Source organism: Bactrocera oleae, chromosome 2, assembly GCF_042242935.1.
Source record: "Bactrocera oleae isolate idBacOlea1 chromosome 2, idBacOlea1, whole genome shotgun sequence".
Taxonomy (NCBI): domain Eukaryota; kingdom Metazoa; phylum Arthropoda; class Insecta; order Diptera; family Tephritidae; genus Bactrocera; species Bactrocera oleae.
Window position 1 is genome coordinate 78,770,767 of NC_091536.1, and position 26,254 is coordinate 78,797,020.

The window sequence follows — 26,254 nt, forward strand, 5'->3', positions numbered from 1 at the left end:
AAAAGGCAAAATATAGGTCAAACCTTTAACAACCACTAGACGGCTCTAATTTACTTAACGACTAACCTATACCTGTATATTGATCAAATTGGCGACCTATAGACTTCTTTGAATTGAATTCGCGTATAAAAATTAAAGCATTTTACCATAGAAGAAACCAGATGCGCTAAAATAACTATTTTTTTATGGTTTTTGTGGTTTAGTAAGTTGTATTCGAACAGCAATGAAATTATTTCTTACATATTTATTAAATAACAAAGCTCACTAAAACCCTGTCATTCTATAAAAGTTTAAATACAGTAACCTTAAAACGTTTGAAAGCGTTTTAATAAAAAAGCTAAAAAGCTTTCAAAGCGCTTTACAAGCTTAATAGCTTCTCGAAGCTTAATAGTGTGACTAAGCTTAAATTGTAAAAGCTCTGGCAGTATTTAAGAAAAAGCTTCACTTATTAGGCTTGATGAGTACTTTTATACATTAGGGTGTGTGCATGAAACGAATACACCGCGCGAAACCTTAAAAGTAACTCATTGTTATGTCAGCACAAATAGTGCTTGGTTAACAGAAATAGATGTAACTGTATAGAGTCTGTTATGTGCTTTTTAATGTTATTATTTATATTAAGGCGCCGATTATTTTGCCAATTGTGTCCTCACGTCTAGTTATAATGTATAAAATATAATTAATGATCGTTTTATGTAAAACCTAAAACTACAGCCGGATGAGTCTCCGTCCGTTCGCTGTCAATATATATGAACTGGGTTAATAAATATTCTCACCTCCTAAATTGCAGTTATGATTTAAACTACTGAATATAACACAAATCTCGAAAAGATATACGTTTTCATTTAAAAAATTTGGTAATTAGCGTCCCACGAAGACGATCTTATCTATGCAGACTTCTACTATAATGTCAATGATTAGATTTTAAAATATATAGTGAGCTATGTTTTTGATTAGAATGAAACTCCCCACCATAAATATTTTGTATATTATACCACATTTGAAGTCTTTCTAGCTTTAGATTTTTGATGCCTACCCAAACTTAAAGTGTTTTAAAGCCGATTCAGATATGTGAAAAATATAATTCAATATTTGTTAGTAATTTTTCTTAATTATTCAAACCACATATGTGATTATTTGGCATTTAAAACGTCTACAACTATTAATCTAACATACTACAGACACAAATACTTGACATGTTAATTGATTTTAAATCCTACTACAATAGTTTTGGTCAACTACGAAGAACTGATAGATTTAAATTTCATGTGAAAACAGTTCAATTCAATGCAATCCGCAAGTCAAACTACTTATATTATCTATACTACCTTCTCATACAACTGATAAAGAGAGACAAATGGTAATTCATCGTCGCATGCTACCAACATTCTTACAACTATTGTAGTTGCATTATCCTGACGTATTTTCCAATTAAATCGGCACATATATCCTTCATACAAGCATACATATTTCTTCATATCTGTGTAATCAAAATGCAGGTGAAGTGCCCAGTGGTAAATGGCAACAACACCACCGACAAGCGGCAACCGCCACAATATGTCCAGTTGGCATGTAAAGCTGTTTGTTTGGGTGTGTCAGTGCGGATGAGTGACTTGAGTTGCAACTACAGGCGGCGACAGTGTTGTCTCGCCCTGTTTTCGTCGCCGTCGGTTAATCGCATCAAGCATGCAAATGAGATCCGTTCATCAGAGTGCGCTTTTAATTATTTAACTGGCATACAAACGAGCATACGCAGACAGACGCACGCCAGTGCTTGGCACAGCAATTAGGTCAACTGTTTACCTACACGCAGGTATTCTACCGCAGCCGTTTGCAGTGTCCACCCAGCTGATAGTCACACATTCGCAGTTAGCGTGTCTGCTATCAATTGCCATACTTGTAGTGAGCGTGTTGAGTCTACATACGAGTATGTCCCCATGTTTGAAGAACATCAAACTGTTTACAAAGGAGAAACTTGGTTTGTGGAACCAATGAACGGTGATTACTTATTTTTTATTGGTTAAAAAATTAACTTATATTCATAGGTCATGTATCCCAATAAAGTTTTTGTTGTTATCATCTAGTGATGGAAGAAATTTTTGGAACCACTAAGAATTATCTACATCATATCCAACCAATCTAAGATTTAAACAATAATTTTAGAAATATTTTGAAATGAAGTGACTGACAGACAAAAATGGGAATTTTAGGGAATTAAAAAAAAAATGTTTATCAATTATTTTAATTGTTTGTCAAAGGTAACATAAGTTAGAAAAACTGCAATTTTAAAAAATGAATGAATGTATTTTTTCGAAACTTTTGCCAAAAAATTGTAACTACAGTTTACATCTACGCGCTTTTAATTAAATGTGAATTTTTGCTTACTTTGCACTCGATTTACCCCTAAGGCAAGTTTCCACTTCTTTCTATTCACTATATATATACAAGAACATCCGTTGGCGGACAGTCACAAGTTTTAGCATAGCGGTTTCTGGATTTTACTTATATGTTATATTCATATGAATATGAAGTAGGTACCCCACTTTCGGCGCTGTTGCCAACGGCAGTGGTGGATAATATGGACCATTGCAATAGCGGTTTCACTGCATAAATCAACCGCAGCAACATGACACAATAGCGAGGCAGCAAAAGCGCAGAAGTGGAGCACACAAAGCTGCTAGATAGTGTAAGCCAAAAGCGGCCAAAGGAGGGTTTGCAAGTGTTGCAACACCATAAAAGTATTTTTGTATGTATGCAAATGGTGTGTGTGCACCATAAACAAATGAATAGGCAGAGATTTTGCCCTGCTGTTGCCAGTTGGCTCCGCCGAAATTTCTTTGTGCTACTTTTGGCATTCTGCCGAATTCCATGCCTTATTATTTAATATATAGGTATACGCTTTTTACTGCTACTCTGAGTTGAGCGTGAAGTATGCTATTTGAATTAAATTTGCTTAAATTTACTGATTAAATACAGATTTTTTCTGAAATGGAAGAACATTTTTTTGAATGTCTCCCAAACTATAATTATTAATATTTTCAAAAGTGAATTCATCTTCCTGCGATTTATATAATATATAACATACATATATATATATATATATACCATCGTTATATCAAAGTAATAATCTAGCTTGAATTTTTTTTAATTTTTAACTTTCTGTTAATAATGCTTTGTGAACTCAATATCACTTTTCTTTAACTTTTTTGTAATCGGCAAAATATTCTGTACATAATTAGCACAGTAAGCTATATAATACTTCATATATGTAAGCTTATTTGTTTTTTACGAGTATTTTTTTTTGTAAAACGGCTTTTTTTGATCGGCTTCCATTCAGTTTTTTCGCGATGCACTTTTTGAGGCATTAAATATGAAGTATATTTTCACTCGTCTGTTTCTCTCAATTAAAGCCAATTAAATACTTCAGCATATGGCAATTAGCTCTTGAAGATTAACGCTTAATGTTTGCTAAATACGTAAAAATTATACAAACTGTGGGAAGGTATTTACTAGTAGAAAACATTCTGACGTTTCTTTCTTTTATAAAAGTTCATGAAGTATGTATGGTGTGTCCAGGATAGAAATACATACTTGTACCTCCTACTGTACGTCCTCGCGAAGTTCGAACCAATTCAGCCATAAAAACTGTTCGGGAACGCATTCGCAGAAATCTTTTAAAAAACAGAAAATTATGTCAAAAAAAATAATAAATATAAATAATATTTTTAAATCAAAATTATATTGACATAATGTTAGTGTCAGAAACTTAGTTCAAAAATTAAATTTATTTACAAATAAAAAATTATGGTATATTCGCCTCTAATCATCCAAGTAACAGGGCTTATGCTGGCTATGCTGTCTTAATAAAATCTTGCATAAAATATGACGCCCTTGAACTATTCTAAATGCCATTAATACCAGCTACAGGAATAAAAATAAAAACGAACAATACTGATTTACACATTATGCCTTGTAGTCACCACCAAGGCATATTATAACAATTACTGAATACGACAGTTCTTTTAGCTCGCTCGATACTAGATTCTTGGTAGGATGTGATTACAACGCTAAACATCCCTGGGGGGCTCACGTACTCCAAACCCAAAAGGTAAAGAGCTTCATAAATGCATTATAAAGAACAATATAAAAACTCTGTCAAGCGGTTTCCTGACCTTTTATATGTTGCGGTATATAAAGGCATTCCAACTCACCTATTAGATGCTGTTAGCTCTGCAGAACTAAGCTCTGGTGACTCGCCAATTATAATCAGCTAAAACACTATGATCAATTTTAAGCAACGAAAATATTCTGCTTTATCGCAATATATAGTACTCAACCCGCCTATTCAAATTTCAGCCGAACTGCATTATGTAGTTGAAGGTTTCCCAAACTTAATTCAAGAAGCAGCTTTTGCTGCTACTGGCCTCATAACTTAATTCATGTATGCAGAGAATACAGCATTAATTCCGTTTAAAAGACGTATACGAAAAAAATGACAAACCAGTAGAAATCCAATTGACAAAACTAATATAAATATGACAAAATGACCTAAAAAAGAAATGTACCTATTAAAGACAGTAATAATGTTTAGTGTAGAACAGAAAAAAGTAAAGCAAATGCGTACGATAAATACATCGAAGAAACGTTCAATGCTTTTAGTAACCGCGATATCAACAATAGTGCTGAAATATAATATTAGAATTTCTTAACACACCAACTGTCAACTGTCTTTATCAATAAAACATATTACGCCCGCGGAAATACTTGCTGAAATCGAGAAATTGTCTAACCAGAAATCTCCAGGAAATGACAGAAAGCATTCGATAAAGTTTGGCAACATGGTCTATTATTTAAATTTAAAAAAAATATTCTACTCTCAAGTTAATTTAGTTCTAAAGTAATAGTTGACTCATAGGTCATTTTATGCAAACATAAATTACGACAAGTCTGAAATAAGTTACATTAATGCTGGAGTACCACAGGGCTTACACCATTTATACCTGTACAATACCTGAAACTGAAAAAGTTTTAATTGCAACTTTGCTGATGAGACTGCTTTATTGTCTTCAAGCCAGATTCCAGTTGAAGCAACTAATTTGGTACGAGAAAAATTGAACAAAATACAGACTTGTCTAGATTGCTGGTAAATGAAAGCAAACGTTTTATTTGCACTTAGGCGAAGCGACAGCCTAAAAGTGATAGCGATCTATACCTCGGCATGCACTTGGACAAACGGTTAAGACGGACACAGCATATACAAGCCAAAAATAAACAATTAAAAATAAAAGCTAAACTTTATTGGCTACATTTACATTAATAGCCGTTACATCTTGAAAATAAATTGCTACTGTAAAAGCCATACTTAAACCTATATTAACACACGGTGTGCAGATTTGGGGCACTGCTAGTAATTCAAATATTGAAATTTTACAAAGATATCAATTATTAATTACAAACGCCCCTCTCCTCCTATGATATATTGTATATTATTATTGAACTCACAAAAAAGCAAATGGATATGTCGACAAGATCACCGACATGAAAGCCTACTGGTCTTCTTCTGGTAACGCGATTAGAGCAATTTGACTCAACAGATGCAATAAGCTTTTTCAATTGCACGTGGTCAACAGCCATGAAAGAGAAAAAAATTTTACTTTTTACAGAGGAAAAAAATTTCAATATTGAAGAAGTATTTAATACGCAAAACAACAACAACTACGCAAAAAACTTCCAAAGAAGCACACAATGTTATTCTAAGGGTTCAAAATAGTCACTATCTAGCTGCTGTAATAGTTTCGTGGGGAGTCTCCTATAAAGCGGAGGTGGAACTCTTTAATTCTGTGAAAAACGGGTTAAAACTGGGTCAAAAGTGTATCAGCAGGATTTTTCTATTTTAGTGACTACAAGATAGTAAAAAACGCGTAATGACACAAACGGATCGCAGCTATTTACTTTTAAATGCTGGATGTAATAATAAGGAACCAGAGTTGAGATTCAATACAACAGAGCCTCCAGCCAATGGATATTAAAACACATTTTGGTGATATCATGGTTATAAAATACGTTGTCGTCATAAATATTAAATACTATTTCATCATTTGTGTTCATGCTTTATTTCCGCAATAACACACAATACGAATCTCACCACTTCTTTACGACAATGTCCTTCCCATTTATCGAAGAAACAACCGAGCGAACTTTACACACCGGGCATCAGAATACTATAATAAGATAGACATTTTAACTGATTAGTGTGAAAAAAGTAATGAAAATTAAACTTAACGGTTTTTTTTTAGAATGACTTCTAAACTATGTGCTTGTTGTTTTAAATAACATGGAAGCATCATTATTAATATATTATACAAAGCTTTATTGAGCGAATTTTATGTTTAGCATATCGTAAATGTTATGATTATAAACTTACCATATCGTCTCCATTAGAACGTTAGGGTGCAACACTTCCTAATCACCGGTTTTAAGGATCTGAAAAATTAGGAAAAAAATTTATATTAATGAAAGTAACATAGTTTTAAAAAATCACTTTGAATTCATTGCAATCATTTAAATTTTCTTGTAATAAATTACTGTTATACTCTGCTGTGGCGCACTCATTAATATGCACAAACTTAAAGTATGAATTACCTAGGTAATTTTACTATTCGTGCTTACAATGCACATAATTGATTAAAATTAAAATTCAAAATTCAGCTTTCAGCTTTCGACTATCAAAGCAGCATTCACCAACCAACCATCCACCACAACGAGACCTCAAGAAACACTTTCACCGTTAAAGGAAGTGCATTTTGCGAAAATTCATTGCTGTTGTTATTGCATTTATTATGAGTGTTTGTGCTAAACTAGCGAAATTGCCGGCACAAAGTCGCCAATGTACTCGTAAAATTCCCTAAACGTTGTTAGCCAAGCGTATAATATACAAATTTCTACCACCAGCACCATCAACTGCCCACTACCCCGAAAATCTCCGCTTCACCTGTATTTTGTTCAGGTAGTTTTTGGAGAGCGTGCGCTAGAGAGGATATTAAACAGCCATTATCCTTTTAGCAAGCGCCACTTACAAAAACAAAATGTGAAAAAAATCGCTAAGTTGCTTTGCTTCAAAGTTTTCACAAAAAGTTTGGTTGTAGTTGCTGCATTTATTGCCCAAGGAGGCCAGAACTTTTAATGTATGTGTGTATGTGTGTGTATGCATAATGTGTTGAAAGGCAGCAAATGTACGCGTTAAGCGCTACAGAAGGATGGGAGGAGAAGAGAGGTGGCGCTGACTGCAAGGCTTTTTCGGAGGAATCTGCAAGAAAGTTAGCAAGTGGCATTTTGTCTGTCATTTCGAGCGGAAGCCACTCCATGCCACAGACATTTCAGTAGTGAAATTTCTATATGCATCTACAGATGCAAAAACATATACACACATCTCATACATGTAAGCATGTTTTAGCAACGGAAAACGTCACTGCATTTGATATAAGACCTCCTCGCGTTTACAATCAGTTGCAAATTAATGCTCTCGAAAGTTGTCAACTTTTGCATACTGTACGATACTGGTGGGTGTTGGCTTAATGTTGCAAATATTTTCCAAGCGACGACGTTTCGAGGAAGAGCTCAAATCGATGCTGTAATCATCTTGATTTTTTAAGAGATTTGAGTTGTTCGACGTTCGTTCTGTCGGTTAACATCGAGGCCTATACCACAAACATGACCTTAAATATTATCATTATTAGTATATACTGAATCTAAATACAATTGTTTAGTAGCTGAATAATGCTTTCGCCATTATTGTCTATACAGCTATAGCCGCCGTTACATTATGTAAATACTTTAATGCACAAATTTTTCTTTTTGACCTTCTGCAAAATTTTCACGTATAGAGCAAATTTATCTTCTATAAATGCATATTTTTCAAATCCAACGTCCAGCCGCATGCGGCAAAGACATTACAAGCTTCTCAGTGCAACGGTAGACCACCGTATATATCACCTTTTTAAGGTACACCACAAACCAAATCCCATCACAATTTATCATTTTCTGAAATTTAATATGCAAGAGCTTAGTTTTGTTTGCATGCAAATCCCTTAGCGGTGTAAGAAAGTTGCAACTGCATAATGTAGCATGTGTTCAAGAGGCACCCTGCAGGAAAAATTCAACCACCAATTGATTTTTATACATTTTTAAACCCTATTTAATTAAAGAAATACAAAAAAAACGTTAACTTAGGTTGCACCGAATATATAATGATACTAATAATTTTATATAGATTCCATACAAAAAGTTTATTTTTATCGGTAAGTTTGCATGACAGCTATAGTAGTCCGATCTGGAGCCTTGGGCTGTAATCCATGCCAAATTACGTAAAGATATCTTGTCCAATAAAAAAGTTTTGCATACAAGAACTTGATTTTGATCGTTCAGTTTGTATGACAGCAATATGATATAGCGGTTGGATCTGGAAAATTATAGTGCGGCTTTGAACAATAATAAGTGCCGAATTTCGTGAAGATATCATATTAAACAAAACATGTTTCCATACAATAAAGGCTATAGTAGTCCAATATCAGCGGTTCCGAAGCTTCTTGGAGTGAAAAGGGCGTCTGCAAAATTTCAAATCGATATATCAAAAACTGAGGGACAGACGGACCATTTATATATATATACAATATAATTTAATATACGAGTATTAAATAATTTTTCAAAAATAAATTTTAATTCTGAGAATTATTTGATAACTAAAAGAAATAGCTTTGGAAAATTCATCTAAGAGTATAAGAAGTTAGAAATTTTTAAACAAAATTATGTAGATTGCATCCTTTTTAAATGTCCCCCGTCGCGTTTTGAAGAGTTATAGACAGAGCAAAAAATATACAAAAGGTCTTTTTACGCCGAGGTTGGAGTACCCATAAAGAAAGGTCGGAAACCTTACAATAGCATATAGCTGACGTACAAACTGACTGATCAAAATCAAGAAAGAAATATTTTTCTACCCTTTCATGCTGGAATGCACCTGTGGAGTGTATTATAATTGCGGTGCAGTCAAGGTTAACGTTTTTTCTTGTTTCACTTTTTATACGAAGGAGAAAGGGTTGGCTATCATGTGATCTTAGCTGTGGTGTTCCATGTTTTTTCGCTCACTTTATTTAATATATCTGTTTCGTTAATAGCTCCTTAGTGGTTTCAAACAGTTAATGTATTTATTTAAACAGTTTATGAATTAAGTCGAAGCAAGTTTTGCAAACTTAAAATTCTTTGTCTTTTGAGCAAAATATTAGCGAAATGTGAGTTGCGTTCACATATCAATTATTTTTACATTAAAAAGTATTTTTGTTACCTTCAACAATGCATCGGTTTCCCATAGTCCACCCATCTTATAAAACAAGAGTAAATAATAATCAGACAAAAAATTGCAATTGGGTTATTTATAAATGCCGAAAAAACAAAAAAAAATTAAAACTGGGCTACTATCATTTATTACTAACACAATTTTTATCGTTTGGAACGTTTTCAGAGATAACTGTAATTTACTTTTTTGAACACATGCCAAAGTAATCATAAAACTGTGCAGCCGCATTCAGTGGCACTGTTTCGCCGCAATTGTTGTACTTGTTACTTTTCATCGCAGTTGATTTTGGTGTTGTTGGTGCTGTTGATGCCACTGTCATCTTTTCATTTTCATTTAGTTTCGAGTTTTTAGTCCATTGCTTTTGCTGCACTTCCCATTGCTGCTGTTGTGTTTTGCTGACATTCCTGCGCCATTTTTGATGCAATGCAGCAAATTGCTTTTCACTCATCCGCTTTATAAGCGCAAAGGAAACAAAAGAATTGTAACAAGCTCTATCTGTGTGTCTGCCAATTAACCTACATGCATATAAATGTTGCTAAAAACATATTGTTTATATTAAATGAAATTTAACAGTTGGTGGTTTGAAGGGGTCATACTTTGGCCACTGATCAAAGAACACATTTTCGTATTTCTAGTCAAACAAAAAGCTTCAAAATAGCTGCGCTTTGAGTTTTTTATTGTTTCTTTGTCATTATGTATTGAACTGAATTTTCAACTTTTGTGTTTTTTTAGTAAAAAAAAATTACTTTTGATACTCTGTATTTCTAAACATTAGTCTTTTTCGCTTAGAAAATTTTGAGAATGGTTATCAAGTCATAGTGTAAAGCCAAATGTTTAATAAAACAAAGATCATCTGCAAAAAAAAATATATATTTTCTTTATTTCTCATTCCATTTATAACGCTGTTGTATAAAATTACTAAGCGAATGGTTCTGGGCATGACAAAAATCCGTCGTAGATAAATTCGGATACTTAGGACTGTTTCCAACAATTTAATTTATTTTAAATATTTGCAGTAAGTACTACTCTGGAGTTTTCGACGAACAAAACTAACTTAACATCGCGATGGTCCTTTAAGAGGTTACATACTTGTACACTTACTAACTATAAAATATTACTTTTTTTTGCTTACATATCGAAAAAACATATACTTAAAAGTATTCTCCGAAAGTTTTAAATTGATTTGGCAAATAGTTTCAAATATATGAGTCTATTTGTTAGAATTTTTGGACTTAGTAGTGTAATCGGTTTAAAAACACGTTAACGTGTGTTTCTCGAAGCGCTGTTTTCAGAGTCGGTGAAGAAAGCTACTCCGAAACGACTGGACCAATCGTTTTGAAATTTTTACACGACCTTCTAGATATATTGTTCAAGTAATAAGAGAAGGAATAAAATTTTTTATAACAATCCTTTTTTTTGGTTTTGGGTTTCAGATAATTGTAAACAGAAAAGTCTTCCTCACCCCCAGACCTTTCTCGGAGGTATAGATTGGGCCACGGAATCAAAGGAATCCAAATGATTACCGATTATTAAAGTACATTAAATTCTGTAAATACACATTATTTTTATTTATTTATTAAATAAAATGCCTCAAAAACATTCATAAAAAATTGCTGGCTTCCAAGTGGATATAACATATACTTCGAAAAATGGATGTCTGGAATTGCTGACTTTTATGAAGAAATCATAAAACATTTAGATTTGTTCTATAAATATTCAAAAGCAAGTATTTGAACTTAGCATGCATGAATATAACACTTTACTACATATATACTACGTAGATGCGGTTGCTATCAAGCATCAAACTGGAAATACATTCCCAAAGGAAATGCAAATGCAATAAATTGTATTGTTTTATGTTAGGCTGTTTCTTGCGTCGCAATCAATCAAAATGTTTATGCATTTTATATTCGTCCTCGCTGAAAACCGCTCCGTCATCCAACCCTTTTCTTGCTTACGGAAAATGCAACGAAGAGGAAGCGGATAAATGTTTCACGTCTCAAGAGATACAATTTTTTCACCATATTTGTTAAGAGGGTTAAGCCACCATGCCATCGATGCAATTTGTGGCGCCCTACATAAAACTATTACATTCGAGTTTCGAATTTCATTATACAAGATGACTATAATTGATAAGAATAAAATATCGAACCCATTCATTAAAAATAAATAAGTATTCCTATCTAAAACTATAAGAAGAACTTTCCATTAAGATTCAGCGTACTTAAGTCTGTTTTCGGGCCTTTGTTATTAATCACACTTGAATGAAATGCATTGCTTAGTAATCCACAGACATTTTTACGCCGTTATTTATGGGTTGTTACACCCAAAGTAGTTATTTATGCATGTATGCGTGCGACATGTTCCTTAATAAATAAAAAACAGCGACAGCAACAACTTGTTGGTGTTCAGTTGACATTGTGCAACAGCAGCAACAATATACTTGTAGTAACAGCAACAGCAATAATAGCGGCAGCCGTGACAGCTTTCAATAATGCACATAACTAAGCTATTTACGGCTTGTGCCTGTCCTTTGCATTGATGCATCGATTTGCATCGGAGAATCGATGGCAGCAAGGGGCACTCACTCAGCAAGTGTCGCAGAGACCTTACCAAAGGCGAAGGCAACTAAATACGTACATAAATATTTACGAGCGCATTTGCATGTATCTATCGACGCTAGAGTACTCTGCATTTGACATATTGTCTCTTGTGTTGCCACCATCGCTGGCGCTGCCTTTTCGAGTGCATCCCTTAAGTGTGCTTTGCATGCGATAAATTGATTTATGGACGTAGCATTAGCATCCACACACACACTTACGCTTCCATTTAAGTGATTAACATAACAAATTGTAATGTGCTCAGTTTTAGAACTTAAGAGCTTAAACTGGTATCAATAAGTACTATTGTTAAGCACAAGAAGTAAATGTTGTAGATACCGCAATTTTATTTCATAAAAAAATCAAGTCAAAAAGGAAGAAATTTTAATACCCTGAGATCAAACAGCTGAGTTATAGCTTGATTATAACCACTGCAGTTGAGGAGAGAAATTTATAACAATGAAAGGCAAACTTGATTCCCTTGGAACCCTTTGGCTTCTATGGGATACCATCTGATCAAATTTAACTCGGGCGTGTCAATGCTAGACTAGTAGCAAAAGGCCTGAACCTACGTTCAGTAGAGGTCGCAAAAGAAAGGGAATATACATTCATCTAACGCATTACTTTTGGTGAGGAGACGTAGGTTTATGAATATGACATCGAACTGTCCAGCAATCTACCTAATAGCGCTCCAAAAATGAGCCGAAACGCAAAAAACCAAAATTCGCTGAAGCCACTGAAGGCCATCAAAGTTGAAGCTTATGTATGGAAAATTTTATTCGACGTTGACATGCTTCTATTGGTTCAAAAGGAGCCTTTTTTGAAGGCGCTAATAAAGGTTTGTAATAAAATAGGTGAAATTTTTTTCGATTTTTTTGTCAGTCATGGTCAAATATAATCAGATGGTTATATAAGTATTTCGTCAAAGTGAGATGCTCAGATCAGTTAAAGTGTTGCCACCTCTTATATGTAAAGAAAACCCTTGCAATATCGTGGTCGAGACAGCGACGAAATTTTTTGTCATTATGAATGCTTTATGATATAATGAGTTACATTTTATGCTTCACTTAAAGACAATAAAATAAAGATTTTAGTGGTCTAATATATTTATTTAAATTATACAGTATATAAAATAAATCAGGAAGCATGAAATACTTGTTTAAACAAAGAATGAATACAAGAAAAAACGTTAACTTCGGTAGCACCGTAGCTATAATACCCTTCACAAATACAAAAGTTTCTTACAAGAACTTGATTCCAATCGTTTAGTTTGTATGGTAGCTATATGATATAGTGATCGATCTGAACAATTTATTCGGAGATAACATACTAGTTGCTTTAAATAATAATCCATGCCAAATTTCGTGAAGATATTACGTCAAATAAGAAAGTTTTCCATTTCCATGCAAGCACTTTATCCGATTGTTTAGTTAATATTGCAGCTATATTCTATAGTTGTCCAATATCGACCGTTCCAACAAATGGGCATCTTTTTTGTAAAGAATGAACAGGTGTAAAATTTCAGATCTATAACTTGAAAACTGAGGGACATACAGACAGACGGACATGGCTAAGTCAACTCAGTTCATCATGCTGATATATATATATATATATTTTATAGGGTCTCCGACGTTCCCTTCTGGGTGTTACAAACTTCGTGGCAAGCTTAATATACCTTGTTCAGGGTATAAAGATGCACAAAATTTAAGGAAACAGAGTTCTCACTGGGTGACTTTAATTTCGTGCTCACCTACACAGTCGCAATTCCGCTCGTGCCGACAACTGCTTTATATTATATAGACAACTTAAAAAGGTGATCGAAGGATAGAACTGAACCCTTAAATACAATAATTATGAATATCGTTAGCAATGCACTGACGCTGCGGTTTTCGTCATTATCGGCTAATTAATTTTGACTACTTTACAAAAAAACAGTACGAATGAGTTAAGTGACCAACGGAGAGCCAGCAAAATAAACGGTGTTATTAAGTAAATAACACCAAAGCCAAATACCACGAATCAAGGTTCGTAACATATAGTTGATACTCAAAGGCGAAGGTACTCGCACACAGGTTACTAAGTAAAATCTTGTGTACTCGTATCAAATAAATTGTCTAAATCAATTCGTTTGTTATTATTTGTCATTTCGATTTTACCTCAGTGAAATACAGTTTTTCCAGATTTTCAAAATAAAACTTATGGGGAATCTTTGGATAACATTGGGCATTCTCATCAAACTAATAAGTATTGGTATGCATGCAAACAAGACATTTTCAAAGCGATTGGAGAGAAGATACTGATTTAAGTGACTTTTTCTTTTCTAAAAGTTGTTGCTGATGATTTCATTGCGATGGGCTATCCCGAGGCTTTGGCCTTCGAAGAGACCACAGCCCCAATACCAATAAAGCAAATCAAGCACATATTAAGGGCAATTATAGGGAAGTCCGCATCAGCTGGCGCAGAATTTTATGCACTAAAAATAAACAACATTTTCAAAATGCCAAAGTTGGCACTAGTGGTGACAGTGAAACTTAATAGCACAGCAGACTACTCAGTGCTGGGCACTATGGTGAAATACTCCGTTGAGGGTCGTGCTCCGGGTACAACACTGCGAAATATATTAAATTTTGAGAAGTCTTCAACAAATCTTGAATTTTATAAAACATCCAAGAACGCTGAGGTAAGATATTTGAAATAATAATTATAGATATTTGATTTTTAAAACACTGTACTTGTAGTATGAATATTTGAAGAAAATGCTGACTGCAGACAGAGCTCCCGGAATGGCAGAGATGGTGCCCGACCTGCAAAAACTTTTGAGCACAGATGTTATTGAGAAGCTAGGAGTCGACATTAAAGCGAAGAATTTTGTAGGCCTACACTTCTGGAACCAAAAAATTGCTTTAGACTTTTCCAAGCTGAGCGATGTTTTTACAAAACTAAAAGATTTGTGGAAGGAAAACTTCTTTTGCATTCTGACTTACGGTCCAGACTTGGAAACGTTGGAAACGGCTGGTCAGAATGTTAGCACCATAACAACAGTTGATCCAATGGATCATGTAAGTCATTGATTATTATTTCATGAAAATTAGTTACTCTTTAAACAATTTGTTATCTCTTTGACAGAAACATTACAATATTTCACCACGCTACGACGAAAATTATGCAATAGTATTCAATATTATTCTTTGGTTCATGGTTGCGTTCAGTTTCGCTTTATATGCAACTATTTTGGCTTTGATGCATATGGATCCCGGAAGGAACTCGATAATCTATCGAATGACCGCAACGCGTTCAAAGAAAGATTTATAAGTATAACAATAATAAAAATTATGTTCAATAAATAAATATTACTTTTTACATAACTGTTTTGTATCAATAATAAGGAAAACTAGTAGGTAGCACCTCTTAGGTGCGTTAAATAAAAGTTTGCTAAATAATTCTTAGATTAAAACTTTAAAAACTAGCAACTGGATTTGAAGAAACGCGTAACTAATTTTGAACTACACTTTTAAAAACCAGACTCTGCTACTATCATCTCTCTTCTTTGCTCGACTGATCAACAGGAACAGAATAATTGATTTATCTACTACAAACATACATTTTTGTTATTCCAAGTGCTACAGTAATCGAAGTGTCTGATTGTAATGGAAATTTCACTCACTGCAACGAGTTTTAAGTAGAATTTGCTGCCTGGCAGCATCGGAGAACTACAAAGGAAATCGCTTTCTTTCATTATCAGTAATTTCGTTAGTAGCAATTATATGTATGTAACATAGTATACTATGAGTCTTAATAAGCAATGATACCAAGGACAATCGCATTTTAAAACAGAGAAAGAATAAAAGTTCGTGAGCATACAAGCATATCTTATTCAAGAGTTTTTTCTGTGTAACCTAATTAAAATTATCTTAATAAATTTGAAGTGAACAATATTATAATAATATATTGGATTATCACGAATTCGAATTAATGTAATGCCTTACATTGCGTGGTAATTAGTGTAATTAATTTAAAGAGTAAAATGTTAATTCTTCGTATTTATATCAGTCTATTTTCAGATAATTCTTTACTTAAAAAAATCTGACAATCCAAATCAGTTTATCTATAACTTTTTCCTAGTCATGAGAACTATAATCTTTGATACTTTTCAGTTGACCTTTTTATAATTTCGCCATGCCATGTTTCTACAGAGAGTATAGAATGTGTAGTTGTATTCCCCCTAGTTTTATTTTTCTAACACCCAAAACTAACCAGGATAGTTATAGAATTATGATCAGAATAACGTGACAAGTTCAAAACCAAATGATCCAGACATTTTTCTATTACATTATGAAAATAGGCGAAATCGGTTCACAACCACTTCTACTTCACATATGTATATCACATATGTATATCCAATTTACAATATGTAAATCCTTATCGAAACAACATTTTGCACAGATAGTGCTCTCAAGTTTCTCCATCTCATGTCCAAAAATTGTCGCAATTCAGGCCATAAGTTTTCAAGTTTGTGCAAACTTAAAACTTAATTCAAAATCACAATTTGAAAATTCTTAGCAATTTAATTTTTTCACTTTTCTATTTTTCTGCTTTCAATGGTCTTTAAAATCTTTTTTTATTTAACGCTTTCGGTGTTGTCATATTCATAAACACCGCACTTACGGGTCAAACTATAACTCATATTAATTCGATTTTATGCGCTAGCAATGCGACAAGCTATTTAGAAAACCGAAAGCGATAAATATACAAAACTACCATTATTATATACAAATGTAGTAAGTGCAAAAGAGCATAAAACCAAACAGAAACCAAACGTCGTTTTTCTCAAATATGCGTGAACAGAATTATGAGTATTTTCGTTCTTATGTGTGTTACCTTAGAACTATTTCCTACAACAATAACTAAAATCCTTTTTCGCCATTCAAACGAATGCGAACTTTTATTATTATCTAAATGTGCGAGAATATTGGAAACGCAGAAAGGCAACACACCAGAAAAAGCCCAGAATTATTAGCAACAACAAACTATAACTTTAATGAGACACACAACAGCGAACAGCGAAAACAGCTGCTTCACGCACACACACACACCAATACACATATTTTTAGCACCACCTAGGGCATACGACCATAAATGATAACAGCGCATAAAATCGCGCCGCAATGATTGCTCCACACACACTCGCACACGCAGACACACGCAGAATATAGACAAATATAGTTAAAAGCCAATTGTAAAGTTATGCTGCCACCGCCATAATGCCCACGTCTTCCCTTGCGAAGCTTACTCTGGCCTCGGTCACCACTTGCATGCTGACATGTCTGTCATTTGCAACCACTTGCCACGCCACTTTCAATAACACTTGTGTTGGCATGCTAGGCGTGCCAAGCATGGATAGGCAATGTTCGCGCGAGTGATGACAGCCGCTATTCTGCGATGACAATCCAAACCAAAAAGCTTAAGCAGCTCCAAAGGGCACTATATTGGGCGACCCTTCAATGCCGCTGCCCTTGTATATCGCTCTTTTAAAGTTTCTACTACTCGGCTCGCTCATCAGTTTGATTATTTCCCGTTACTCCTCGTCTTGTTTTCCTCGCTTGTTCCTATAGAAATCCATACATACTTATTTATGCACACGAATCTCTAAACAGATCTGCCTTGTTCTTATCAAAGCAATTTGATTCGAGTAGTAACACAAATTACCGTACATTTCCAATCGCGCCCTTACACTCACAGCCGCACGCACACATTTGCGCTATTTGTAAATACACTAGCAGCAGATATTTTGTTGGCAGGAGGCCTTAACTTCATACTTTCGATAGATGGCAGGACCAAATGAAAGCAGGAATGCCCGTACAGATGCACGTGTGAGTAAATAACAAATTTACGAAGAATAAATAGAAATAAGCGTAAAGAATAAAGTGCAGAAAGTAATGACGAATAAAAAGATGAATGGAAAAGAGTCAAGCCTAGCCACAAAGCATGTGCATATAGAACTTACTCTGGTTTTACAAAACAAGAGTGCCAGTTAAAGCGCATGCGCCGCTATCCAAAGAGATAGATTATATAAAAGAGTGGGTATCAAATTGAAGTGAAGACCAACCCTAATTGGCAGTAAAGTAAGAGAGATAAAACATATCGCATTTAAAAAAAAAAACATCAACGACGAAGGAAGCATAAATCAAGCTATGTACGAGTATATAACAAAAGACATAAGAACACATAAAGCTTGCTCAGATTTGGCTTTCTTTTTGCTCGCTTTTTTAATGGGTTTGCTAATCAGACATTGAGTAAAATTCTACGTACATTCGTTTAATATAGATATCAATTTACAACAAGATAATACACCGAATCTTCACTAATAAATATTTTAACAGATTTACTAGTATGTGAATAGAGATTTCATAAAGCACTAGAGGAAAGAGTGTTGTTTACAAAGATTCACCCTCTCGGAAACAATTTAGATCAGTTCGAAAGATAGGGACGCAAAAATCTTAGTCACATAATGTGACTAAAAATATTGAAATGAAATCAGTATTGAACCGAATTTGCAACACTGTTCATTTAATAATGAAAATAAATGCTTTAGTTGTATTTAAGTTTTTCACTATAGTAATTTTACTTTCAAATACTTATATGTTCAATAAAATTATTTATGTTTTGGGATTTTTTTGCAGACTTCGAAGCTTATTTTAAAAGATTGAGTGAAAACACCTCGAAGTTGAAATTCTAAGAATTTACATTTATTTTCCTAGTTTAATACCAATAGCGTAGGCTATTAATTTATCATATGAGTATTGTTATCGACGAATATATAAGTCAAACCGTCATCTAATGCAATAGAACAATGTTCGCTTTGATTTATTCAGTTGTGAATATTTTGTCAGAGTTCACAAAACTAAATCAGTTTCTTCCTCGCTGTCATTTACTACTTTCCGTTATACTTTTTATGATTTGTTTACACTATGCATAGTACATGCATTGTTGATATATGTATGTATGTGGCATTCTTTGTGTGTATCCAATGATAAATTAATGACATAACAGCTGAAATGCTCCTCTCCAAATAGCAAACTGCTCGCAAACACAATCAGTCCGACAGGCTACTTTTCTGCGCGAATAGCCAGCAGTCCAAGTGAGTTAGTCTGCTTGTCGCAGTGACGCATTGTTTCGTTTCCGGACCTACGGCACTCATGGGAGCCGTTTTGCGGCTGGTCTCCATTTTCCTTTATTTAAATAGCAATTGTTTGTCTTTATGAGTTTTGTTTCCTTGAATTTTTTGTATTGTTTCGCACCAATTCTTGATTAAATCACTGGATACACGGCGTATGAGTAACATAAATTTCAGTACTGAATAAACTCATGATCGGTTGTTCCTGTGCATGCTTCTCCAGCGCCAGAAGTATTTGTTCCAAAATATAATTAAAATTTTATTGCTTTCGAAAGTTGGTCATCAATTTTCGTAAGTTCAAAACTCGCGCAAAAAATAAAATGAACAAGCAAGGAAGCGCTAAGCTTGAGCGTAAGCAAAGATTTTGTACTCTCAAAATTTGCAGGGTTCAAAGCCGAGGAAATAATTTTAGATATTGGTATTGGTATTGGATTTACTGACGGACAGACAGTCACCCGGATTTCATCATTTATATACAGGGTGGCGTACGAATCGTGCTACAAAAACGCACCGTAATAACTTTTTTATGTGAGTAATCGATTTACTTCTTTCTTTATTTGGCAGGTTATTATTTAACTTTGTGTTTTAAAAATAGTGCTTGGAATACTGAAAAGAGGGTTGTGATAGTGCAGCGGTACAATTCTTTGCAGTCCGCCATTTCCGTCCAAAGGGGATTCAGACGGGATTTGGGCGACATTTCCCCGAGTAAATGTACCATTATGAAATTGGTAAACATGTTGGAGGTATCGCAAGAAAACCGTACCATCGCTATCCGTATGTTCGTGTTCAAGAAACAATCGCGGCTGTTGCATCGTCAATTCAGGCGAATCCAAACGGTCGGACGGAGTTAGCAGACGGTTCTTACAACGGATAATTAATGATGACTTAAACTTGTTTCTGTACAAAGTTAAAATAACAAGCCGATTAAGCCTTCTTGTTTTGCCAAAAAAACTATTGAAATGGCCGAAGAAGACAATAACTTGAGAAAGTGCCTGGTTATATCTGATGAAGCCCATTTGATCTCAACCGAAATAGTCCACGAGACAGAACTTCACCCAAAACGAGTGACTGTGTGGTGCGCAGTTTCATCAAGGTGTATTGTCGGGCCATACTTCTTTAAAGAAAACGGTCTAATAGTAACTGTCAATTGGCATCATTATTTAAAGATGTTGCATGAGATTTTTTACACAGAGCTGCGCTGAAGACGTAGCCCTTCAATCGAGGTTGAGCAACTGCGCCAGACCGGTTAAAAAAATTAAATTAATATCGAAAAACTCCAATTTCCGCTGGCCTCCAAGGTCACCTAACCTGACTGACTGACTGACTGACCAGACTTTTTTATGGGGTTATGGGGCAAAAGGTGTACAAAACAAAACCCAGAAATCTGACTGAATTTGAGTAGTATATTAAATCAATAATTTAACGACTTCAACCCATCAGGCTGCAATGAATAATTTTCTAATTAGGTGTCGCATTTGCGTGGCCAAGCATGAAGGTTCTTTACGGTCCATAATTTTTAAAAATAATTAATTATCTAAAACAAAATAAAATTTTCTATAAAATAAGCAAAAAATAAAATGCAACGCATTGATTAAAAACTAAGTTATACCGGTTTGTTTTTGTAGCACGATTCGTGCACCACCCTGTATATATAACACTATATTTATTACGAATAGTACAAAACAGATATTTTTTTGGTTTTTGGACTATTTTAAAAATAAATGTTATTAAGGTCAAACTAAAATAATCTATTTTGCTTCTTCTCTCCCCTTTCTTTCCTGAATTCGATGCTGGAACTAGTAGAACGATGTAGAACTAGTACCTCTCAATTATCCTCACATTTTCAATTCTACGTTTCAAAATTTATGTGCAGAACCAATTGTCCTTAAAAATCCCTTTTTCAATTTATTATCTCTCTAGAACATATGTATATAAGTTCTATAAGTATGTATAAATGTATGTATTTCTCTATAGTTTATGTACGACAATTTCAACTAATGCGAGCGGAAGACATGCATCAATACAACAAGTGTAGTGTTAAGATAGCTTCAGCAATATTGCTCATGTTTCAGTCAATTTCAATCTAACAAAGTGACAACAATTTTCGAAAGCCATTTACATTACAACGGCACACAAAAGAAAGGAACCAGAAACAGAAAAACATTTGATGCAAACAAGAGACTCTTTAAAGCCCGCAGTAACAGACTCTTTAATATATTTCCAACAGCGGGACACAACACACATTCCGCTAAAGAAAGCTGAGTTTATTTGTATTCATACCCACCTGCACAAACCGTTATTAAACACAAAATACAAGACACAAAAAATACTGGCGAACAATATACGACTCTCGTAAGTGTCTGCACCGCCCAAATGAACACAGCTGCATTGTCTATTTAGAAGTGGATCTCGCATAGCGAAGTTGCTCAGCTGCTGAGGTGGGCCGTGCCTAGGCGAGCTTAATATGAACACACGCGTTGCTAAAGGTTTGCACAAATAAATATTTTTTATTCATGCCTAACGACCAAAACTTACTGGACCACTTAAGAGCAGCGTTGCTTAGAACAATGGCGACATGAAAGCAACAACAATCAGCTACCACAATTATGATGACACTAAGAAAACAAACAACAAGTAGCCAGTAAACAATGGCGACGGCGGCGGCGACGTTGCACAAACGCTTAAAAACAGCAAGAAATAACAACAAACAAAGCACAAGATGACGCTGTAAACGCACGGAAGAGTTGCAGCTGCATGCAACATTCATTCAGCCACATAAACGACTTGGCTCGTCTTAAGAGTTCTTGCTTGTCTTAAGTGTTGCAAAGTGTATGTTTGTGTGTTTCTTCGCGGGGATTCGGTACGTCCTTCCTAAACGACGAAATGACACTGAAGTGATGGTCATGGCGATAATGTCCTGCGGCGAAGACTCGTTCTTACCATATCACTGACATAATGACTAAGCACTGTTCTAGAGTTCATGAGATTCTTGCGCCGCTATGTATTCGTTGCTTGGAAAATTAAAAACCAAAAGAGTGGTTGACTTTTTGAAAATAATTGAAACACAGTTTTAGACTTATTATTTTTAAAAAACTGGATTAAAAACTTAAAATAGTAAAAAATCGACGTTTTCTTTTGAGTAGCCGCCATTTTATGAACAATTTTGTTTTTCAGTTTTGTTAATACGGTAATGTCATTTGTACTAATCAAGAATTATTCATTGTTTTATATATTAGATGACCCAGTGGGTAGAAATCGTGATGACGAGGACGAAGTTTTTTCACTTTTTTTCAAGAGTATGAATAAGCAAATGAAAAAATAACAGTGATATTATAATAAATTTCCAAAAACACTCGAATTTCGGGTCGCTAGACTAAAATACGTCCTTAAAGATAATCAAGAGTTCTTACTTCGGTAATTTAATTTTTGTTTAGTGATTTAAATTATATGAACAATGTGGCCTTGAAACTAGGTGCTCGAACCAGTTGGTGTTCTGGCAAAGCTCAAAGATGTTAAGAAAAAGTAATTTATCGAGAAAACCGTGAGGGATTATACTTGTTATCAAGCAAAACATTTATGATAACCCTAATGAAAAGTAAGTTTAATTTTAAAATCTTCAACATAATTAAAATTTAAACAAAATTCAAAAAGTTATTGAATGAGTCGCAGCGTTACAATCGTTAATAAATTAAATTAGTTTACTTGTCACAATAACATTTAATAATAATATAAGTAATATACCTCTAACCATCATTTGGAATGCAGAGAATAATATTGTATCTCATTGCAAAAGCAACTATTTGCCAACAAAATAGTTATTATGGCAGAAGACAAAAATCGAGCTCCTACGGGAAGTGCTTATAACTGCTTTATAGCGATTAAAACTGCAGAAAGACTCATTATTTGTAAACCCAAATGTAACTTTGTTGTGCATAAGTATATTATGATGTTGGTCAACTAACGGTTGTATGTACTCGTAAAATATATTGACCCATTACGAGTAACCTGAGTACTTAATCTTCATATATTTTACAAAATTTAAATAAATTTTCTGAATATTTTTTTCATATTACATTTGAAATTAAACAATGTTTATAATCGTCAAGCCAAAAATATTAGTTTCTTTTATATTATATTGTGACTTGTTTACATATTATATAACTACTTTAATTTTAACTTTGACATCGTTGATATTTACCTGGAATTTATATGCTTATTTAGATAAAGAACGGTAAGTATTTACGGGTGGCAAAAATTAAAAGGAAACTACTGCGTTTGTATGTGTATGCACAAAATCGCACTTTTCTTGGTGAAAAATGATATTTCCTAAATCATACTTTTTCCGGAAACGAGTTCACATTACTTTCCAATAATCTGATATCTCGATAAATTTAAAAAAAAAAACAACAACAAATTAATTCATAAATTCTGAAGCAGCTGGAGGACCATAAATAGTAAACTACAAGTATATGTATTGTATATACCATATGTTTCCGAAAACTCAAATATACTTGTACAAAAAAAGATAATAAATTGGAAAAAAAGTGAAACATGATTAAAATATTATGCTACTACTTATTAAACAATTCATAAAACAAACATACTTTAATTTTAAAATTTATAGTTTTAAACTCTCTTAATATTTACATTTACGAAATGCTTCATTCTTTCTCGGCTTTACTCCCTTTCATTCGCTTTGAGCGACTGCCTAAGTAACTTTCTCTTTGTGTTACAAAACGCTCTTCAAAGGGCTCATAAATAAAAGAGTTAACAAAACCTGTTTTCGCGTATTTAATTACCGTTTCCGTTACATATTTCCAATTCAAGCAATAGCTAATTGTTTGAATGTGTATTTAACAATGATAAATGAGCTCTACCGAAATATACTATATGTTTATTTAAGAAACAAGTCAGGAAGTGCTAAGTTCGGGTATAACCGAACATTTTATGCATTCGCAAGGATAAAAGCCAGGGAAATACCTTCAGGTGTTGGCAAAACTTTATATTAAGGAATGTTGAGAAATAATTCAACATTAATTATTAGACGAAAAGTTGTAAGGATTAGAAGTTTGTTTGGGATTTTACTAAATATATTACATGATATATTATTAAATATATTATGTGAACCGTTTATAATCAATTGTAGATTTGGGATAGCATACTATAAAAGCAATATTTGTGCCAAGTTTTAACCCAATATATTCGTTGGTGCCTGATTCGTGTAATAGTTCATAGTAAGACATGGCGTATGAGTAATTTTGCAATAAATTACCAATAACGCTTCGGACTTTTGTTTTTAATTTTATATAAATATATATATAAATGATAATAGTTATAAGAGTACCGTTATTCCACTTAAATTTGTATTTGTACTAGTTTCCACCACGTGTGCTTCTTTCAGCGAAGTTCTCTTTACTCCCATTTATACTCTTTTACGAGTATGTACATACTCCACGACTATTACACTTAAAAGCACATTGTCAATGATACTTAATTGTGGCTGACACACTGGTGTGTCCGTTTCGAAAATAAATTGTCGAATAAATCAGTGTATATTTTCGCATATGTATATATGTACATAAGCATGCATGTAAATATTGGCTGAAATCAATGTAATGAGTCTTTCTAACTACTTTCAGTTACTCTTTTTGTCCTTCCAATTGGCACTTGGCAGCTGTTTCTAAAGCTGCTTGTTGTCGTTTGTTTGTACACTTCTTAAGTCGACCTATGTATATACAGATGTATTTACATACCTTTATACTATGTACAATATATGTTCAAATGCCTTATTGTTTTTAATTTTTCTAGCAAAGACACTCGCGGAGAGTAGCACATCGTTAATTACACATTTTATAGTTGTTCAGCGTACTAACCTCTGATGCTAGAAGCCAGAAGCACATACGCATGCATACAAAGCTGCTTATGAACGATGAAGATGTATATTATATACTCGAAGAGAGTAGCAAAGGACAAAAAAGTCGCATAAAAACAATGAAAAAACGCACAGTCTTCAACTTTGCAAAGGCTACACACGCCCTTTTGGACTTTTATCCACTTGTGCGTATGTAAGCGGACGTATTTTTATATGGCCATGCACGCGCATCCAAGCAATATTTACCCACAATTGTGTGTGCGTGTGTGTGTGTGATTAAGACACTTGTGTTGCCGTGCTGGTGGCTCTTGGTGACTCTTGTTGTTGTGCTACTTGACACTTTATGGACTTAACTCTTCTTTATGCTTTTATATTCTGTTGTTTTATTTTTTTGTCTATATTCCAGTTTGCTTTCACCTTTAATTACTAGTGAATGTGCGCCAAAGTGATTATGGTATTTTAGTGAAACACTTAATTACTTACATAAAAACAGAAGATAGCTGCAGACATTGTGTGTGTTCGGCTCAGCTGTCTAAAATGGCGTTTGCGTGTGTCGAATATTTATTTTTAAATTCTCATCTTGAGTTTGAAGTTTCAACGTTTTTATTTCAAATTTTTAAGAAACTAAGCACATTCACACCAGTAGATTTTAGTGATTTTCAATTCAGCTACCCCAATTCCTTTAGTTTTTTAAATGTTTTTTATATTATTTTTTATATTTCGTGTAGTATTTATACTATTATTTGTATATTTTATTTACGATTTCATGCAATCATTCACTTTACTTCACTTACACACAGTCAACAATTATTTCTACAACTGTTAACTGAAAATCCTTGCAGCTACTGAAAAACATGTGCGTAATGAGGTGGAAATTTTAACTTTAATAAAAAGCACTTTACGTTACTAGATAAAATCATTTCACTTTTCTAAAAAAAAATATATTTTTATAATATACCTATATTATATTCAACTTATTTAATTTCAGTATTTTGACTCATTGATCGAAAATTAAAAATAATAACACTCCATCATAGCATTTTATAGTATTTTATTGAACTTCATATCATATATGCACTTCTCAACGGTATTTTCTTTTAACTATTTCCGTCTATTGTCGCTGTCGAACGCTGCGGTAAAATGAACATCACTCTAATAGCGCGAATTCAAAACTAAATGTTGGATATAACTCAGCAAACGACGCAACTCAGCAAAGGCAAGAAAGCGATTTGCAATCAACAACGAAATTTTTAATGATT

General features: G+C 33.8%; 2 protein-coding genes across 15 annotated transcripts in view; one reads left to right on the forward strand and one right to left on the reverse strand.

Annotated features, from left to right (window-relative positions):
* Positions 1 to 15,314, forward strand: part of LOC106614605 (ATPase H(+)-transporting accessory protein 2) — a 74,207-nt gene extending 58,893 nt beyond the window's left edge. Inside the window, exons 1-5 of one of the 2 annotated variants that reach the window (XM_014230422.3) lie at positions 13,576 to 13,973; positions 14,121 to 14,199; positions 14,277 to 14,629; positions 14,688 to 15,008; positions 15,076 to 15,314. In XM_014230422.3, coding sequence (XP_014085897.2) covers positions 14,148 to 14,199; positions 14,277 to 14,629; positions 14,688 to 15,008; positions 15,076 to 15,261 — 912 coding nt within the window. In that variant the 5' untranslated portion in view covers positions 13,576 to 13,973; positions 14,121 to 14,147 and the 3' untranslated portion in view covers positions 15,262 to 15,314. Of the gene's footprint in view, positions 1 to 13,575; positions 13,974 to 14,120; positions 14,200 to 14,276; positions 14,630 to 14,687; positions 15,009 to 15,075 lie in introns of those variants that run through there. The other variant, XM_070105761.1, reaches the window with a different exon arrangement.
* The window catches only part of LOC106614604 (CUB and sushi domain-containing protein 3), a 100,309-nt gene extending 74,133 nt beyond the window's left edge, over positions 1 to 26,176 (reverse strand). For 9 of the 13 annotated variants that reach the window (XR_004977854.2, XR_004977858.2, XR_011394865.1 and 6 more), the window contains exons 1-3: positions 25,954 to 26,172; positions 25,479 to 25,840; positions 6,425 to 6,483 (exon numbers count right to left, since the gene is read on the reverse strand). The gene's annotated coding sequence lies outside the window, so the exon portion shown is untranslated. Of the gene's footprint in view, positions 1 to 6,424; positions 6,484 to 25,478; positions 25,841 to 25,953 lie in introns of all 13 variants that reach the window. The other 4 variants (XR_011394867.1, XR_011394866.1, XM_036369445.2 and 1 more) reach the window with 3 other exon arrangements.
* Between the last annotated feature and the right edge of the window lie 78 nt (positions 26,177 to 26,254).